This window comes from Euprymna scolopes, chromosome 6 (assembly GCF_053919585.1).
Source record: "Euprymna scolopes isolate OS-2025 chromosome 6, ASM5391958v1, whole genome shotgun sequence".
NCBI classification, from domain to species: Eukaryota; Metazoa; Mollusca; class Cephalopoda; order Sepiida; family Sepiolidae; genus Euprymna; species Euprymna scolopes.
In genome coordinates this window covers 143,351,758-143,373,491 of record NC_136487.1, presented here as the reverse complement: position 1 = coordinate 143,373,491, position 21,734 = coordinate 143,351,758, and the positions used below count along the sequence as shown (strand labels likewise).

General features: G+C 34.3%; 1 protein-coding gene across 9 annotated transcripts in view; it reads left to right on the top strand.

The window, feature by feature from the left end:
* The window catches only part of LOC145278018 (monocarboxylate transporter 14-like), a 98,757-nt gene that overhangs the window by 58,346 nt on the left and 18,677 nt on the right, over positions 1-21,734 (top strand). For 5 of the 9 annotated variants that reach the window (XM_080130213.1, XM_080130216.1, XM_080130218.1 and 2 more), the window contains 4 exons: positions 2,517-2,703; positions 8,969-9,238; positions 12,547-12,672; positions 15,281-18,660. In XM_080130213.1, coding sequence (XP_079986339.1) covers positions 2,517-2,703; positions 8,969-9,238; positions 12,547-12,672; positions 15,281-15,408 — 711 coding nt within the window. In that variant the 3' untranslated portion in view covers positions 15,409-18,660. Of the gene's footprint in view, positions 1-2,516; positions 2,704-8,968; positions 9,239-12,546; positions 12,673-15,280; positions 18,661-21,734 lie in introns of those variants that run through there. The other 4 variants (XM_080130214.1, XM_080130219.1, XM_080130215.1 and 1 more) reach the window with 4 other exon arrangements.

Here is a 21,734-nt window from a genome sequence, read left to right as displayed (position 1 = left end):
TCCCGTAGTTTCGTTATCCAAGATGTTCTTTTCGATTCCCTCTTTTTCGTGCAATAGTTGTCCAGCAAAGTAGCACTACCTTTCCTTGATGGTCCGCATCAGCAAGCGATCGACCTTCATTTTTTTTTAGGACTTCAGCATTTGACATTCTCTCTGTCTAACAAATGCTAAGCATTCGTCGATGGAACCACATATTAGCAACCTCCAAACGTCCACCCATAGCTTTGTTTATTGTCCAAGACTCACATCCATATGTAAGAACTGACCAGACGGAAAACTTTAGCAGCCTTTTTTGATTATAAAAACTCACATTTCGTGTACCGAGAACGCCTTTCATATTCATAAACGTTTTCTTCGCCACAGCTATTCTGCATTTACTGTCGGATTCTGATTGACCATCTGATGTAATCATGCTTCACAAGTACGTAAAGGTTTGCTTCTGATGTATCGCGGTTCAGTTAACGGATAGATTATAACGATGTATCTGAGTTTTCTTACTGCAAAACATTGAAAACGTTTTCTGACAGTTGATTGACAGTTCCAGTTTCAGACTTTCTTCAGCTGCTACATCCAGGAGTTCTTGTAGTTTTTTCCCCTGAATCAGCAATCAAGGCGGCATCATCTGCATATCTGTGATTTTTGTGGTTCCTACCACTAAGCTGTACGCCAGGCGTTGTCGCCAGTTTTGACAGAGCAGTCTCACTATGAAAATTTGAACACGCTAAATACCCATAAAAACAACCGTCCGTAAAAAAATCCAATCATTTGCGTCACCTCGCGCCGCTTTGCGATTTTTAGTTTCGGGATATTGTTTGAAAATATAGACAAACAGACAGAAATATAGCCTTCTATATATTAGATTTAGATTTAGATATGATTTTATTTTTTTAGTTTCTTTTACTCATATTTACCCCTAAACAAGACAAATGCAAATGAAACGTAAGGGGATATTGTGAATTATCGACTATGCATACAGGGACACTCTAAGTAGGGATTTGAGCAAAGAGATGTTTGTTCTCATTACGTTTGAATTCGATCGTCTTAATAAAGTCATAGAAGCATTCACTGGCTGTGACACTGTTAGCAGTATTAAGGGAAAGGGGAAAATAAAACCATTTGAACTGATGAAAGAAACAGAGGAACTTCTTCAAACTTTCACACTATTAGGCTGCAACTAATACCTGACTGACAATTTGTTCCAACAACTAGAAAAAAATTGTGTGCTCTCTGTTTGGACAGAGAAATGTTTCTTTTGTAAATATTGCCCGTTTTAATATTTTTCACATGACTGGAAAATTTGATAATACTTTACCACCTTGTCAAAATAGTTTACGATTACATGTGGAAATAGCAAATTATCAGGCTGCTATTTGGCGGCAATGTCCTTGCATTAATATTAATGCTTCTCCTCCAACAAACCATGGCTGGAAATATGAAGATAAAGCACTAGTTGTTAATTGGAGCAGCCCCCCAAAAAAAATTCAACATTAATCAACTTAGTAAAGTGTAACTGATAGAAGAACAGCTGTGACTCCAAGCGTTGTTCTTATGTTCATCAAACACTGCCTTGTACCGACCTTTGCCAGTGTGTAGATTGTTTTAATGTTGTTGAAAATAATTAAATGCAGTAGTTCAGTGAAATAGAAGATTCTGACTCCTCAGATGATTAATGATAAGATGAGCTTTCAGGATTAGAGAACAATCAATTATTTTTCAATTCCTTTTCTAAATGTATTATTTCATAGCAATTTTTTTCAACGTAACTGAAAAAACTCTTATTACCAGATTGTTTTCTATATAAAGTCAAAATTAGTCTCAGCATTAAGGTTTGTATATCAGTCAATATGCATGTGTGACAAAATTACATCAATAAGTAAATGACCATCCAAAATGAAGGAAAGTCATTCAATCACCAGAAATATTTGAAAACATTTCTTCCATCTATGATTTTTGAAAGGCACAAGATTTGGAAACATATATAAATACTGTTCATGTGTTTTATCAAATTAATGTAAATTGCAGTATTTTATGAGGATATATTCAATTTGAGAAACTGATACGACAATACACAGTAAAGTTTTCGTTGATATGGCTTTACACAAGTTATTTTATTTGCTGAAAATTCCTAATTTAATAAATTAACACATTATATAAGAGAATAGACATCAACTTCTTGTTGATACACTTTAATGTGTTAAACTACTTATTTAAATTGCACTTTACATAAAGTAAACCATGAAAATGGACTTTTTCCGTAAATGACATACCCTGTATTATCTCCCTTTTTTGAAGCAGTGCGCACACTTTGCCTGGAGACATCTTCAGATTAAATTAAAAATCATCATGAAAAGTACTCCTAGAAACACTTGACGTTTTCTCATATGAATAAAATATCCACCAGCTCAAAAACTAAGTCCTTTTGTAGCCTCTGGCCCATAGCCTAACTCTTCAAATATCAATACTCTGTTTTTCTTTTTGTTTCAATTTTTAATTAATTAAAAAATTGTTATTTTCAGGATGACGGCAACCAACGCATCAGTGAAAATATCAAGCCAATACCTAAGACGTTACAAGTGGAAATGTCAATTACTTCACAGACAATGCCGGTTAGGGTTAGGAAGCGAATTAGTAGTTGTTGCAATGCAACAGCATTTAGAAATAAATACTTTTATTTATTGTTGGCTATTTACACAGCCCATTCGGGTAAGTGATGACCAGTTATTGATTAACATTAATTACCATTCAATCTATAATTGTTTTATTTGATATTTGTGTATTTGTTCATGTTAAAACATGGTATGATATTTGTGAACAACAATCCTCGATAATGTTCATGACAAGATATACATTTCGCTACCACAGTAAAGAATGTGACACAAGGGTCTGAGAGGAGCATTCTGACTTGCAAAAAGCGTCTTGGCAATCTCGTCGATATTCCCCAATGGAGGCGCTTCAGGCGATTAGAAAGAAACTAACCTTTTCACAAAGCGATAAGGCAAAGACTGATAAGGTTGACCTGCTAGAACTGCACAGGGGAAAAGGCCTTTCAAAAATATAATTCGTTGACATCTATGCTGATGACACGACCATCTATGGCAACACATCAAAGGCTGTAAATGGCAAAGTTCTCTCTAATTCTCTCTCCTCTGATCTCGAGCGCATGGTACAATGGGGGAAGAGGTGGCTGGTCACTTTTAATGCATCCAAAACCAAGCTTCTATCTTTACATCATCAACGCTCTGATCCCCATCTGGCGTCAATTGAAATGGATGGCTCTCGTCTTGGGGAGGCTCCATGTTTTGACAAGCTTCTGGGTTTGACCTTTACTCCTGATCTGAAATGGAACACGTGCATCAAATCTGTTGCCGCTCCAGAAGATATCTCACTACTAATGCAATTCTCTATCTGTATAAAAGCCAAGTACGTCCAAGGATGGAGTACTGCTGCCACATCTGGGCAGGAGCTGCTAAAAACAGCCTATTCTGCCTTGACAGAGTACAAAATAGACTTCGTGGTTTCGTGGGAGATGCCCCTTTCTCTTCCCTGCAACCTCTCTCCCACAGAAGAGACGTTGCAAGCCTGTCTTTGTTTTATCGTTATTTCCATAGCAGGTGCTCGCCTGAGCTCCAATCCCTCATCGCCCCGCGCCAATCTTTCACGAAAAACACCCGTCTGGCTGAAACTACTGTTAATAATTCCCCCCTACTCTTTATCTGTGCCTAAATCCAAACGTAGATTCCACGAACAAAGATTCTTTCTTAGAACTGCACGCCAGTGGAACTCTCTGCCGCTTGCCTGTTTCCCACCTGACTACAACTTGAACGTCTTCAAGTCCAACATAAACACTCTCCTGACAAACCGCCCCCTTAAGTAAGACACTCTATCAAAACCCCCAATACTAATGATTACTACAATACTATCTCATTGATTACTGTACACGCAATAACCCTTATCCCTGAGTGGCCTTCGGGCCTTGATAAGTGGTGACCACCATGTAAAAAAAAGCCTAGATTCGGTTGGCTTTGGAGCAACCCGCATCAACGCAATGGCTGAATGGCAATATTTAGGAATGAATGTTTCAGAATTCACACATTGTAAACAACAGACATGAGATGCGGTCGTGACGTTATTAATACGATTTTGAAATAGATATCGCTCACAAGGCATGAAGCCACTTAATGTAAGGAGCTTAAAAATATATATTTCTAGGTTAAAAATTAGCCAACAACAAAACAGCAATTCTCTTTATCAGAAAGATCGCCCATGGAATGCGAGGGCTAAATGAAAAAATAATGAAAGTTAGGGTTACAAAGGTGCCGAAAGTAAACCAAAAGGTGTCGCTCTTTCTAATGCGTCAAGTTAAATCGATATATAATCCTCGATAATGTTAATGACGAGATATATGTTTCGCTCCCACAGTGAGGAATGTGACGCAAGGGTCGGAAAATGGGATTGAAAGGTCAGTCCCCCATCTGAGAGGAGCGTTCTGATTTGCAAAAAATGTCTTGGCTGTTATCTGACATTTTCCTGGCTCACAGGTGTAAAAAATAAAGTGAGAATAGGGAGATTAGAAAATGTATCCATAGGTATACATTTTGAAGAAAAAAGAAAAGGAGGAGTGTTGGCTAATTAATATTGTTAAAAGTACATTAGTTATTATCGATCTATCTGTCTATCTATTTATTCAATGATAGTCTTAAAATAGTTTATATTAGGAGTTATTTATTGTTTATAGAATTAAGGTTAGCAATAGCTTTTAGCTGGGATGTTTATATAATTTAGCAAGGTTAAATATAAACAAAATAACCTTGAACAGGCGTACGTGACGGAATAGTCACGTTAAGGCGACGTGTCTTTTAATTACTGACATAACGGAACTGAGGTCAGAGGTCGGGAAGTTTAGAGTCGACAGTTGAAGTTTGACCACCAGAGTGAACAGACGACCAAATTGACGTGGGAAGCGGCGTCACTTCGGACAGCCAAGATGTAAGAACGTGTAATCTCTGAAAATGCTGGCCAGATAACGAGAATAAATGTTCATAAATAATTCAGGTATGTGTTGTGTTATTTACATCTGTTAAAAGAATTGTTGCCTACACATGTTCGATATGTCCACGTCAATCAGTTCCTGTTATAACTGCTGCATAAACGTTAAAATATACAGCCTAGACGATCACAAGCAGACATATATTCACATACAGCATATGACATGTTTTATAAGATATCTCGATATACAACATTGGCAATCTTGTCGGCATTTTGTTAAGGACAAAATAAGGAAAGTTAGGGTTACGAAAGTGCCGAAAGTAAACCAAAAGGTGGTCCTCTTTCTAATGCGTCAAGTTAAATCGATAGATTATTAACTAATTAAGTCATGTCGCAAACATTTCATGACCATTGTCAGTGTCCTACTTTCTGGTCTATGTATATTTTATTTCAGGAAAGGTTCACGAATTTAATTGCAAATCGCATTCCACTAGAAACATTCCCAAACAATGACAATTCTACCAGCAAGATTTTCTTTACGCAAATCTGTCGACACTTTGTTATTTTCACGAAAATAACTTACAGTTTGCTTTATATATTTTTTTTACTCAACAGAAGAGAACAAGTGACAAATATTTCACCCAATCTTTGTTGTAGTCTCGTAAATGGCCGGAAGAAAGACACAACTCGGTATTTAATGGAAACACAATATATTAGTAATTATATTAAATAGTCGTCTACATAACAAATGTATAACCAAATCGCACCCTGTTATATACCGCGTATATATAACGGTATAGTCACGTTAACAACCTAATTCTCGTCAAATCACCGAAGTTAAGCAATGTTGAGTTTGGCTAGTACTAAGATGACTATTTTGGGAATTCTAGACGCTGTGTGTGCTCTCCGCTTATCTCGGCATTGTTTCCAGTCGTCCCGAACCTCCACTTGCCACTGGTATTTAACAAAACCAACCCAGGAGTGGTGTGGTTGAAGATTGCGCAACTCTTGTCACAAAAATTCCACGCGCAGGAACTCTTACAGTGGATATCCATAGTCTGTCAAGACTGAAGGAAGCTATCATATAATGGTTGTGTAAATAACGTGTCTGTGTCATCTATATAAGTAGTTATGTATATCGTGTATATATATATTTATGACATTGCCTCTATGGTTGTCTAGAATGTTAAGTGTATGCTAGTGTATATACTCCTCGGTTTAATGTTTACAAGGACATCAGCTGGAAAAGATACATCGAGAGGGCATTGCCGTGGCTGCTGCAAGGAATGGTGGGCTCTCTTTACTGTGCTAGAAAATTACTTACGTCTGAAAGTATCCTGTAGTTCCACAAGGCCACCATTCGCCCATTTATGGAGTATTGCTGTCACATTTGGGCTGGTGCATCTGCTACTAGTCTCTTATCCTAGACAGGGCTCAGAAGAGAGTCTCCAACCTAATGTCTTGAACTGTCAGCTAGGCTTAAGCCTCTCTCCCACTGACGAAATGTTGCATCCCTCTGCCTGTTTTACAAGTATTTTAACAGTATGTGCTCGAAGAACTACAAACCCTTGTACCTCCTCGACGTAAATCCCCTCAACGAACCCCACAAGCAGCAACATCCCACCCCTACACAGTAGAGATACCTAGATGCCAGAAACCCTCTTACTCTAATAGTTTCTTCCACAGAACTGCTAAACCTTGTAATTCCCTTCCAGGTTCCTGCTTCTCCGACTGTACTGACATTCAGAAGTTCAAGAGTAATGTAAACAAACATATTGCTGCTCAACTCCCTTAATAGTATCTCTGCAATTAGGTCCCAAATAGTAGCCCCCTACTTCAAAGTGGTACCGTGCCTTGTTTGGGGTGAAAATGCAATAAAAAAGTCTTTCGTGTACGTGATCATCTAGTTTCTATATTGTTTATAATCGTCTAGTGTTCACTTTTCGCGTATAACATGAGTATAACAGGACACTAACAAATGAGATATTTCTTTTCCAACAAAACATGACTAATGTACTAGTAGATGTATTAATACTATTAAAAGAAAAACAGTGCTCATATAAAAAGCTCAATAAGTATAGATATCCTAGAGCTATTTTAATATTGAGTAAAACGATTCATATTTATGAATTAAAAATCAGTTTCAAAAGGAAAACAAAATCCACTAGATTGTACGATCGTTTCAAAAACGATGTTCATTTTCTTTAAATTGACAATAAATATTGACAATAATTTGACAAAAGTTTTACCCTTTAAAAACAAAGTCTCCTCATCAGCAAACATAGGAGGAGCAGTTAAAGAAAGCTTAAAGATCGATGGCAGGGCGTCTTAGAAAATGCTAGGCTTTATTTTGAGGATTAATTTTTGTTATTACTTCACGAGTAAAATTTCATTTTTTTGCAGGTGTTTACGAAATTTTGGGACAACCTAATATATATATATATATATATATATATATATATATATATATATATATAAAGGGTGTCCAAAACCAAAAAAGATGTATACACACTCCTAAACTGTCTTTGCACTTCAGCGTTTTCATGCTTCCAGTAGCATTTTAGAAGGATTTTTTTTTACTTCAAAGATTAGTCTAGTTGCCACCATTAAGATCGATAACTTTAATCTGCAAAGAAAAAAAATAAAATCTGGTTTCAAATTATTTAAATGTGTATGCATTCTACTTGGACAACCTGTATATATATATATATATATATATATATATATATATATATATATATATATATATATCGATTAACCTGATATATATATATATATCGATATAACCTAATATATATATGTACGTATATATATATATATATATATATATATATACGTACACATATGTGTATATATATGTGTATATATACACACATGTAGGTATATATATATATGTATATCGATATAACCTAATATATATATGTACATATATATATACGTACACATATATGTGGTATATCGATAATAGAATACACATGGCAAGAATTGTTAAAAGCAGTTATACATCTATGAGCACACATATATATCATTACAATAATTATATACATACAACATATCTGCAATAAAATAATATAGATTGTTTCGACTATGGTACTCATTTTGGTTGATTTTTTCACAAAGTTTCGGCCATTGTAACCTCCGTATTCAGGTGCATTCACCCTGGATGTTATTAATGAATGGTGAAAAATAGTGCTAAGTCTATGGCTTTTCTTTTTCTTTTTTTTTTTTTAATAAATTCGGGTCCATTTCGTTTGTTTGATATGATGTTTGTTTATGTATTAGATAGGTTTTAATAATTGTTTTTGTATTATTTGATGAGAACACAAGACAGTTGGAAGTTATGTGGTAATTGAAACTCCCAGGCTAATCCGATTGTCGCCTTGTAACTCCGATAACCGGAGAGCGACACAGCCACGTCACTTCCTTTTTCTTATATTTCTGCCTCTTTCGCGCTGGACCCTCAAGCAGTCAAGATGTAACAGAGACCTCTCCGGTGGCATCGACCACCAACCAGTTTTCCTGACTAACCCGTCAGTCTCTCGTCAATCACAAGTAACGTTACTCATTTCTCAACTAACTCTTATTCTTACTATCTATATCCTTATTATTTCTCATGTAAATTTATGTAAATAAATCTGCATTCTTTCACTAATATATGCCGATATGTTTTCGTCATCATTATGCGATATTTTGCTTTTCATTCACACTTCTATTCAATCCAATCCATCGAACTAACATGGAGGATGGGATCTTAATTACACAAACCGGCCATCCTGCCCTCCACAGTTATATCGGCCGAAACGTTGTGAAAAAATAGCCACTATGAGAAAGATATTCCAGACAATCCAAATTATACAAAAACAAAAAAACAAAAAAACAAAACAAAACAATTAGCAAACCTCATGTCAAAAATATACAAACATCATATAAAAATAATATGTATTTTTTGTTTCGACTGAAGTTTATGTTTTCTTATATTTAGTAGCAGAATCTATGCCGATATATCTCCCTCTTTACGCTGATAATATAAGATTGGATCGAGAGCAAGGCGCTATGATTATGGCAATCTATGGTATCGCCAGCACCACAAGTAACCTTTTGCTTGGATTCATGGTCGATATCATACACATCCCCCAAAGCTTTATTCTAGTCGCGGCTCTGTGCAGTGTGTCATTGGGTGCAATGCTGGTTCCTTTTTCTCAAAGCTTCGAAACACTAAGTTTATGTGCGGTTATATTGTCCGCCGGCCATAGTAAGTATCCAACAGATTTGCATTGATGCATCTACTTAATAATAATAATAATAATAATAATAATAATAATAATAATAATAATAATAATAACAACAACAGCAACAACAATAATAATAATAATAATAATAATAATAATAATAATAATAATAATAATAATACTTCTGTCATGATTTCTCCATTGCTCATGATCTAACTCAGATTATTCTACGAACCCACCCGTGTGCCTGACATTGATGACCAGTATGCACGCTTCCTAGATCTTTTTCTCACAACTAATCTTGAGCTATGTTCGTCCTCCGTTCTGTCTCCTCTGGGATCTTCCGACCACTTGGTTGTATAAAGATAAAAACTAAATGCAATAAGTCCTCAGACATGCCTCTCCATCGTTGAGTATATCGATACTCTATCGCTGATTGGGAGAGCTTCTGTACATTTATATCAGATCTACATCTGCGTTTCATGTTTAAAAGAAATTTTACTCTATAGCATTAGACCCGAAGGAATGGTTGATTGTAGGCATAGACGGCTTCATACCCCCTCAAAATTGCAGCAATAATCTATCAGCCAGCAGTGGTTCTCTGCAGAATGTGCTGCTGCACAGAAATCACTTTTTCTATTGCATCTAACGTAATAGATGTACTGAGACTAAAGCCGCTTTTAGGATTGCCAGCAACCATTGTAAAAGAGAAATAAAGAAAGCAAGAGAGTTGTATGCTCAGTCCGTTAATTCCAAAGTATGGGATTGGTTTCCACCAGCTTTGGCAAATACCGAACAGGGCTCTAAATATAGCCATCATCAATGGACCTGAGGTAATCTCGTCAGCATCTAATAAAACCAAACTCTTAGCCAAGAACTTTGCAGCTACTACCATCCTATGCGATCAACCAACCTCCCGGATGTCTGGCTTTCTGAGTGCGAGAGGTTAAAGTGTTAACCTACTGAGCGTGTGAATAAATTTGAGTTCTGATCCCAGATTCGCAGGCTTATGAAAGCTCTGTTTAGTTTGCACACACGCAAGATTCGTGAATTCCCCGATTGACGTGTGTAATCCTAATTGGTCCAGCAGATTTCCCGAACCAACCCTTTCCCTTGGAATATAAGCGAAATGCCCGAGCTAAAATTATCAAATCGAAGCCGAATCTCGAGAGAAACACACGCACCCATGAAAACGCCACCAATCCCCTTTCTTCATCACGGTCACCATCGCGGAGAATGAAGAATAAGATTTGGGACTGTTTTCTGGTGTAATCGAACTGAAAAATTGTGCATATGTAAAACACCTGTAATTTTCGTGAATTAACTTTTAGTAGACTAGAACCTTCTGAGTTTGTTTTCTTTGATTTGCACGAGAAGCTAACTGAATGTCAACGAACGCCGACGTCGGGAACCGACAACGAAGCTTGCGAAACGAGAGAATCCTGTTAAGTACTCCCAGAAGAAGACGATCATGGCCATTGCAGTTTCGACAGGGTAAAGGGCCACATCTGTTGACCTGCGGTGGGAGGCTTACATTACAAAACTGTTTAAGCGTTGTCTTAAGGAGAATTGCTTTCTAACACCCTATAAAACCTCATCAATATGCTCCGTATTTAAGAATTCAGGCGATCGGTCATCTCCCTCTCAGTACAGACCAATAAATCTCCTATGTACCATGAATAAGTTGCTGAAATCTGTGTTAAATAGAGAATTAGTCAAACACCTCAGCAAAATAAACTCCTTAGTGACATGCAAACGGATGTGCTAACGGTTATATCTCATAGGATTAGTTAGGTTATATCTCATAGGATTAGCAAATCTTTCGGTAGTGTATGGTATAAAGACCTACTCCACAAGATCTCCAACTACGGTATAGCTAGAAATGTCTTCTCAATTATTAAATCATTTCTCTTTGATAAGTTCATAAGAGTAGTGGTTGATGGGCAGAAATCAGAAGCTTACAGTATTAATGCTGCAGTTCATCCTGGACCCAATTTTCCTCCTGATCTACATCAATGATCTTTTAAATCACATTCTATGAAAATTCGTTCATTATTTTTTCGAAAATAATTTTAGTAAAACAAAAAGTTTAAAAAAAACCTATCCTTTTTATCTCTTGAGTTGGAAATATTTTTAAATGCTTTTTGATATATTTATATTATTCATATGATATTATCCTAGAATATAAGTGATAAAATTTACCGTTTGGAAACTTTTACTTAACTGTAATAAAAATGGATTTTCAGACAGGCATGTACATAAAATGGGCGATGATGAATATTTATTTCCGGAATTGTATTCGAATATTTAAAATTATTTTTTAGAATATTTATTATAAATATATGAAAACCCAGATTCATTGTACCTATTAATTATTGAGCTTATTTTAATTTTGGTAGCGAAATATACGAATTGCATTCAATAAGTTTCCAGACGTTTTTTTTTGTGTGGACACTTTTATTGATAATACACACATGAAACTCTAATTCCTTTCGAAGTAATCTCCTCCAAATGCAATTCACATGTTCTAGCGTCCCAACAGCTTCTGAAAGCCCTATAGAAGTCTTTTTGTGTAAGTGTGTCAACGACCCTCATTACAATCTGTCTCATCTAATCAATTGCCGCATAACGGCAGTCTTTAAAGTTTTCCTTGAGCTTCCAAATTCACAAGGAGTAAGGTCCTGACTATAGGCATCTGAATTGATCAGCTCAACCATCTCCCTGCTCTCATAACAACGTCTTTCTTCCTGATCTTCTCTGAGAATCCTTGGGACAAACTTTGCTCAAAGCTTCCGCATCTTTAATTCCTCACAAATAATTGTGTACTTCCTTACTCCTCCCAGACTTACCATCCCTTACAAACTCCCTGCCATCCTTGAATCTCTTATGCTACTCAAAAATTGATGCTCGATGCATGCAAGATGGTCCAAGAGCAATCTGAAGCATTCCATACGTTTCTGTTGCATTTTTTCCAAGTTTAAAACAGAATTTTATTGCATATCGTTCTTCTAAATTGTCTTCACGTGCAGATTGCATTTTTGAAATTCACCAGCTCTGATAATGAGGCTTTAGTAGGGTGTATTCTAATTCCTGCTGTAGCTGTTAATTTGAATAATAAAAATTAGTCACTAAGATGTATAGCAATAACATACTGAAGTTTCAAGTGTCTACAACAATTTTAAATTCCCGTACAAAAATGTCTTGAAACTTATTGAAGGCTAGTATCCTCGTATGTAATAATATCGAGTTTATATTAAAAGTGCGTGGTGATTAATCTCACGCAAAGTAATGCAATGAAAGTGATACTATTATTTTATTTTTTACCGTACAGACTTTGGATCATCGCTCCGGATTATATTGATTTCAGCAATTCTTGGAATAGAGGAAATGACGAGGGCTTACAGCATTGTAACAGTGTCAACTGGAATTATGTCCATTATATATCCTATAATGAATGGTTAGTCTCAGTTTTTACGTTTGTTATTTATTAGTATTTATGACAGATTTTGCCAGTGGCTCAATAGTTTCATGTCAACCTTTCGTCTATCACAAGTTTAAGAAATTTGAGCGCACAGTTCGCATCCTACTCGCTTGTAGAGTTATGTTATGTTTGAAGCATTTCTCGTGCAAAAAGTTGTCAAGATGATTGAAAAAGTTGTAGTCGGTAAGTGAAAGGTCTGAAGATTATGGCGGATGAGGCAGAGTTTCATAGCCCAATTCCTTCAACTTTTGCAAGATCGGTTTAGCGACGTGCGGTCAAGCATGGCCGTGGAGGAGAATTGGGCCTTTTCTGTTGATTAATGCTGATCATTGTCTAAGTTTCTGATGCATGTCATTCATTTGTTGACAGTACTTTGTCGCCGTAATTGTTCTGCTTGCATTCAAAATAACTGTAATGAGTAAGACCGGTTGCCTTTGATAACATTTACTTGTTGCATATGTGTTTATCATTTCTTTTTTTCCTCTGTTAATTACAATAATAAACGTCCCAATCCCATTCTTTTTTTGGGGTAAGTCTATAAGTTTAAATGTAAATATAATTTCCTTTTAAATTAAGAAAATCTTCAGAATGTTTTCTCTTTATGTATCTTATCAAAGATTTTGTAGACCTAATCATCCATATTTTTCACTTGCCACAGAAAAGTGCCATAAAACTTACATTTTTTCAAAAGAGGTCGATGACAGACACCGCCAATGTACAGTTGGCGCCAACAAAATTTAATAACCCCGTATAAAACATTTAAAACCTTTTAATAATCAAGTGAACTTCCTCAGATTGGGCATATAGACATTCAGCGAATAAATGCAAAAAGTTTGCAAAGGGAACAAACAGCTTAATTTTCAATAAATGCCCAATAAATAAAATAAATTAAAATCTGATAATCAAATCTGTAAATAAGATTTATAATCCACTCCATGGCTCTTCTTAGTCTTATGTTGTAAATGACCTCTAATAAAAAAGCAATTCGTGCTTGTTTCAATTTTTATTGCCAAAAAAAAAAAAATAAAATTAGAAGAATCGGTTTGGAATCGGAAATTAAGCTATAATTTTTTCGATTCCGATACCGATTCCAATACCGATTCCGATACCTCAGAAAGTTCTGATTTTTCCTATTCCCAATGCCGATTAATCGTCCTAACACTAATACATATAAACTTACTAAAATATAATTACCAGAATATATATGTATACTGAACAAAAAATATTTACCATTACACACACACACACACACACACACACACACACACACACACATATATATTTTGTTTTTTTTACACAGTGATCACCACTTATCAAGGCCCGGAAGCCACTCAGGGATAAGGGTTATTGCAAGTACATTACGTTAGTGTGGAGATTTGATGAAGTGTTTACTTAAGGGGGCGGTTCATTAGGAATTTGTTAACGTTGGACTTGAAGACATCCAAGTTGTAGTCCAGTGGGAAGCAGACAGACGGAACAGAGTTCCACAGGCGTTCAGTTCTAAGAAAGAAGCTTTGTTCATGGAATCCGCGTTTTGATTTAGGCACAGATATAGAGTGGGGGAAATTTTTCACAGTGGATTCAGCTAGACGGGTATTTTTCGTGAAAGATTGGAGTTCAGATGAGCACCTGCCATGGAAATAACGATAAAACAAGGATAGGATCGCAACGTCTCTTCTGTGGGAGAGAGGTTGCAGGGTAGAGAAAAGGGCACCCCCCACTAAGCCACGAAGTCTATTTTGTACTCTGTCAAGGCAGGATAGGCTGTTTTTAGCAGCTTCTGCCCATATATATATATATATATACCAAGTTTTTTCAATAAGTTTCCAGACCTTTTTAGTACAGTCATTAAAAAATTGTCATAGACGCCCGAAAATTCAGTATGTTATTGCAATTCATCTTATGAGATGACTGACCAATTTTTATGATTTCTGGTTCAAATGAACAGCTGCAGAAAAAATTAGAATACACCCTACTAAAGCCTGATTGTCACAACTGGTGAATTTCAAAAATGCAATCTAGACGTAAAGACATTTTAGAAGAACGATATGCAATAAAATTCTGTTTTAAACTTGGTAAAAAAAATGCAATTGAAACATATGGACTGCTTCAAACTTCTTTTGGACCATCTTGCATGAATCGCGCATCAGTTTTTGAGTGGCATAACAGATTCAAGGGAGGCAAGGAGTCTGTGAAGGATTATGAGAAGTGTGGGAGGAGTAAGAAAGTTAGAACACCAGAGTTGATTGGCCAAATAAAGAATTCCATGGATAAGAACCGTCGTGTTTCTATAGAGACTAGAAGTGCATAGTTTGATGCCCATGCGGTGAAATGTACACACAATTATTCACAAGAAACTGAAGATTGTAAAGATTTGTGCGAATGCAATAGTCCACAACTCTATCTTTAATCAGACATGATCATGTTAGTCTTCACATTAAAAACGTCTTTTTCACACGTGTTCTCCGTGACAATGATTTGTATATTAAAAAAAATCACTTCAAGACTGTTTCTCTCTAATCTTTAAAGACCTAATTATCAAATGAATTACTATTCTTTATTCATTTCCTATTAATTATTTCAGGATTTGTCTTCGAGGCGACGAAGCAGCTTTCTCTGGTTTTCTATTTGGATTCTATCATTGCTTTCCTGGGAGCTGTTTTATCATGTGGAATCATCTATGCGCAGAAGGCAGGAAAATTCGTCGAATAAGAAACATATTAACGTTTAAATATAATAACAACGCTGTAAATACAACAATTGAACACATCCATAAAATTTCATCAAATTTTGTTTACGAGGGTCGTTCCAAAAATAAGGCCTCCTATTTTTTAACTCAAAAAGTTGAGGAGCTACGAAGACGGTAGTGGCACCATTAAAACGGGCTACATTTTGTGCTCTAAAATTCATTTTCCTACATAGTCACTATAATTCTCAATTCACTTTTGTCCAGGAAATCAATGACACATGTCTGCTTCTGATCCATGTTAGGGGTTGCTTTCTTATAGTCTCACACTGTCATATGGAGCTGGGTTCACACGCGCAAATATTGTTGACAAGTCTTCAAACCAATAAATGTCATGAGAAATCATGATAATGAAATAATGATTGAAAGGAATGTACAAAGGACTTGGAATTCAGCATTTTTCAGCTGATCAAGTTTTTCTCTCTGTCTTTTTCCGAATTCCATTTGTTTACCAACACATCTCTCAATTTATCATGTGGGATCATCTATGCGCAGAAGGCAGGAAAATTCGTCGAATAAGAAACATATTGACGTTTAAATATAATAACAACGCTGTAAATACAACAATTGAACACATCCATACAATCCTTATCCCTGAGTGGCTTCCGGGCCTTGATAAGTGGTGATCACTGTGTAAAAAAAAAAAAAAAAAAATTGTCAATCGAATCCACATTCTAAATAATCATTTTCATTCTCGAAAAACTACACGGCGAATATATATAACAGACATTGGCAATTTTGGATATATAAAAAAGCGAAAATTTATTCTCTCCAAAATATATTCACAGTATGCTGTAGAGGGAGAGAGAGAAAGATGCTCAGTGGCAAGTGGCTTGTTGACGACTGATGACACAGGTCGGCTTCCGCCCCTGTCTTTTTTCTTCTCTCTGTTCGTTTTACTCACATTCATTTGACACATCTTCATGATTGCCAACTCAAAGCCCGTTCCAAGTCCTTGTTTAGCATCTTCGAAAATTTGACCAACTGAAGAATATTGAGTTTCAAATCTTTTGTACTTTCCTTTCAATGTTATGATTTCTGATGACATTTCTTGGTTTGAAGACTTGTCAACAATATTTGCGCGTATGCACCCAGCTCCATATGTGTGTGTGCGCACAACTAGCAATAATTTTGGTGTTGCCCAGAATACTATTCAACGATATCTGCAACTGAAAGATAAAACGTCCAAGTTATAAATGAATGAGTTCAGTCATCAACAACAATGCAATTTGCAATCTTTTCTGATTCATTTGGACGGAATAAAAATATAGGAGGCATTAGTTTTGGAACGCCTCTTATATGTTGAATGGAATATTGTTATTTTTACATACATTTACAGATGTAAACTAAAACTAAAATGAATATTTTAGTTGTGCTTTTATTTTTTAGAAAATTAAACTATTATTTAAAATCCTTATATTTCATATAATGTGGACTTTTCGAAAATAATAATAATAATAATAATAATAATAATAATAATTGCAATGAATAAATAAACAGTAAATTTCTACGAATTTTCACTAATGCAAATCATTATGTTCTTAGTTTTTATTAGAAATTTAGGTAAAACTTGCGGAGAATACTTTGTTTTACGGTTGTTGTAAAAATGGAACGGAAATTTTAATTTTGTCCCGCTTTAATCATTTTTTATTGCGTCCCCAAACGAAAATAATCGAAAGAATAAAATTCAACAATCGTACTTATATATATATATATATATATATATATATATATATATATATATATATATATATATATATATATATATATATAAAACAAAATATTTTTTTAAAATAAAATTTTATCAACAAAAACGAAATAATTTAATTTTTAAACGAAAATTCAATTTGGTGTACATTTTTGGCATTTTCTTTTCACATAATTCCAACTCACCATTCACATTGGAAATGTCGACTTTTATAGGTTTTCGGATATGCTTACAACGAATCAACCTCCCCATGTTAAGAACAGCTTTCGGAATAGACACCCCAACATTGTAAACATACCCGGAAACCTATAAAAGTTGACATGTCGAATGTAAACGAGGAATTGGATGTAATGTAAAAATGTACCGAATTTAAAACGGAACGAAATTTAAATTTCCGTTCTATTTTTACAACAGCCAAAAGACAGGGCATTTTTTACAAGTTTTACCGAAATTTAGTTGACAATTGAGGCTCACAATGAATAAGATTAAGAAAGAAAATGTCTGACACGACCCACTCTAGTTTAACTTTCAGATGGGGCAACGACAGACTTGTAACACATTGCAGAAGAAGAAGAAGAAGAAGAAGAAGAAGAAGAAGAAAGAGAGAAAGGAGGTGAAGAAGAAGAAGAAGAAAAAATAAGTAGAGGAAGCAGGAGCATAAGAAGAAGAAGAAGAAGAAGAAGAAGAAGAAATTTAAGAAAAAGAAGAACATTAACAATAAGGAGGAGGAGGATAAAAACAGAAGAAGATGAAGAAGAAGAAGAAGAAGAAGAAGAAAAAGAAGAAAAAGAAGAAGACGAATGGAGATAAGGAAGAGAAAACGAAACTCAATCTATGCCCCACCCTTGCCAAACTTTCACGAAAAACACTCGTCTAACTGAAATCACTATTAATAATATCCCCACCCTCTATCTGTGCTTAAACCTAAACGTAGATTCCATGAACAAAGCTTCTTTCTTAGAACTTCCCGCCTGTAGAACTCTGTTCCGTTTGTCTTCTTTCCAGTTGACTACAATATGGTCGTCTTCAAGTCTAACGTAAACAAAGTCTCGAATAGCCATCCCCTTAAGTAATCCAATTTACCACATTTCCACAACTAACGATTACTACGTTTTCTCATTTACTACCGCACACTCATTAACTCTTATCCTCGAGTGTCCTCTGAGCCTTGACAAGAGGTGACTCCTTTGTATAAAAAACACAAGAAGAAGAAGAAGAAGAAAAAGAAGAAGAAAGCAATTCAACAATTTTATTTTTTCGTAGTGAAATATTTTTTACTGTTAAATACGGTTTCAAATAATTTTATTAAAATGAAGTTAAAACTGAATGTATTAGTTTTACAAGACAATAAAATTATTGTTTAAAAGTATGACATTCCATATCAGTTGGATTAAAAAAAATATATCCAACCAGGCTGACCTAGTATATTGCAAAACGATGAACAAGGTTGCAAAAAAAAAAACCGCCCATCATAACCCTTTCCATGTTATTGTCAGCTAACACAACACAACATACATACGTGCAAAATGAATGCCGATGCTCAAAATGTATAAACATTTTAACCCCTATTTTTACTTAAAAAATTCACCAAAAATCAGGAAATGATCACGGAATATAATGAACCCATTAATTTTTATTTTAATCTTAGTGGAGATGTATTATTTTGTTTAAATAAAAAATACCTTTACTAAAGCTATGGTTTCCAGTAGTAAAAAAAAAATGAATGGATTTATTTTTGCTTTTCTATGAAAATAAAGCATCGTAAACTGTAACAAAAAAAAAAAGAAAAAATTTTTTTTCCAGAAAAAGGCTCCTAAAATCTGTATTAGTGAATTCGATATAACTCGACGCAAAATTAAATTCTGGAACTACCGATGTTATTATTGGATTAAGCATTGTTTATTTAATGTTTTCACACAAAAAATTATAATTGCAAAAAATATTTCTACCTTTTGTTTTGAGATTACATGTTTCGCATGATTGTTATCTGTGAGATTCTGATATTTTCCTTGCTTAAATGAATGTGAAACTTTCGGCGCAACATAATTTTTATATAATCCTAAAAAGTAAAAAAAAAAATAATAATTTAAAAGCATGAACATAGAAAAATAATTAAATAAAAAAAAATGTTTAAATTATACAAATATTCACGATAGGAATGTACGGATGCACGGCTGAAAGAAAAACAGCACTATTTACCTCTCTTTAACTACGTCATTTTCAGACAACCTTTTTACTTTCTGAGATTTTGGGTTTTGGAATACACACTTGGACGATATTTCGTTTGTTGTGATTCTGCTAAGCCAGAATCTCTCGTTTTGGGGGGATAATTAATTTAATTTTTTGTACAAGCGAATTGTTTTTGTATTTAATTAAACATCTTAGGACATTACTGTAGTAATTAACTTTGAAACAGAACCAGAAAGCAAATATTTGTCTATCAAAGGATTTTTACAATGAATTTATATAACTTCAAAATTTAGCTGAATTTGTCAGCTTCCGAATTTAGAATGAACATATTTTTATTATAACTTTTTTTTCACGTGCGCAAGTATTTTAGATTTTTCTTAAAATAAACTTTTGGCATGACTAATTCAAATCTATACTCTTATAAATTACTTTTTTTTGTTTTTGTATACTGATATTCATATGAAAACCCTTTTTTTTCTATTTATTTAAAAAGAAAATACAACTTAAATTTTTAGCGAAATATTGGACTTACAACAGCAAGAACAAAAAAAAAATAAAATAAAAATGATTTTATAATTATTTCCGACACTTCAAAGTTTTCAAATTTCTCATCTAAATTTTATTCAAAACTGCTGTACCCGGCCACGCGTTGCTGTGGCTCAGTTTGTTAAAATAGAACACATTTCTCAAGAAAAATTGTATTTTGTATTGTTTATTTACTTTTAATATTTTCTGTAATTTTTTTCCTCAAAAAAAGATTCCTTTTTTAGCATAAATTGTATTTTGCAGGAAAACAAGCACTTTTTTTTAACAGAAAATTAGCAGTAAACGTTTCTTTTTGCAAACGGAATTTTTATTATAAAAAAAGATGAATGCTTTTCATGAACACTGTAAATAGTTAGGTGTAAGTAGAGAAAAAGTTTTTTTTCAAGAGAATGTAGAAATTAATTTTTTGTCAACAGATGTTAAGAAAGTAAACAGAAAAAATACTCCCATCATTAATTAATTAATTAATTATGCCAAAAAATAAAATGTTGATTTAGTGTTTCAACATTTAAACAACGCTCCGTTGAATCCGGTGAAATGAAATGTAATGGGGGGATCAAATTCTGCATGAGTACCATTCTTTTTAATTTCGTCATGTATTCAATTTTTTAAAAATTGAAAACTAAAATAATTTTAATAAGTGCTCAGCTTCTAATAAAACACCTAGTAAATCAATCCCCCTTTATTTGTTCGGTTGTTATAAAAAATGGAAGGGAAACTTAAAAATCGCTCCGTTGTAATTTAAATTTTTTTTTTAATTTTTTAAATTGTGCCCCCCAAAGAATATCATCCAAAGAATAACGGTGCTTCTACGCTTTATTGCCAAAATTGTAGAAGCCATTTTATTTCACGCACGTTCTGTGCAAATCCTGGGTGGACTATGGCCGAAGCATGAAATAAATAACCCCAAATTTAAACTGCAGAACGATTACCGTTAAAAAATAAATAAATAAGAAAACCACACACTCCCCTGTTCAAAAAAGAAAAAAAATCATTTAAAATTAGTTGCTGTTGACCTTTCCAACTTGCTTTAATTCAAAATAACGTTTTCAATTATTTGTTTGTTCGAATAAAAACAAAAAACAAAACAAAAAAGAAAACTATACAAATCCAATGCTGCTTTCATTACCAAACTGTTTTATTAAACTTATATTTTTTTACGCAAACTTTTCAATTATTCTTTTTCCAATTATATAGTTGATTTAATTTCCAAAAAACTTTTCGTAATATATTTGTCTGAGAAAAAAATAAATGTTTTGGGTTTGTTTTGGTTTTCCAATGGCGCTCACCCATATTAAACCCTGATTAATATGTCATGTGATTATCTGTTTTTAATAACCAGAAATTTGATTATCTGTTTTTAATAACCAGAAATGTTCCATGTAAAACTTTCCCGTTCTCATTAATTAAAGCGAAACATTTTTCAATTAAATTAGTCTCGGAATAGGCACCCCAAACCTCCCACTGTTAAGAAAGGCTTTCGGAATAGACAACACGTAACCGTGTCAGCATACCCGGAAACCTATCGAAGTTGACATGTGTAATGTGAACGGTGGTTTTGCCGTAATGTAATAATGTACCTGCATATCATTCTATGCCGAAATTCCTAAGCTCCGTCACAGTAAGTAATTTAGGTGACTGAAATAGGAATTTGAAGATTAAGGACCAAACGTAATTTTTCCTAGTGAAGAAATTGTTTGTACGCGAGTTATATCGTAAAGATGTTTACAACCGCAATGCAATCTGAAAAATGAGACTATGAGAAGAAACGAAACAAAAACATACGGGAACGTCGTTTTCTCGAGATGCATATAGAAATGCATTGTTTATATTTTTTATATAGAGAGA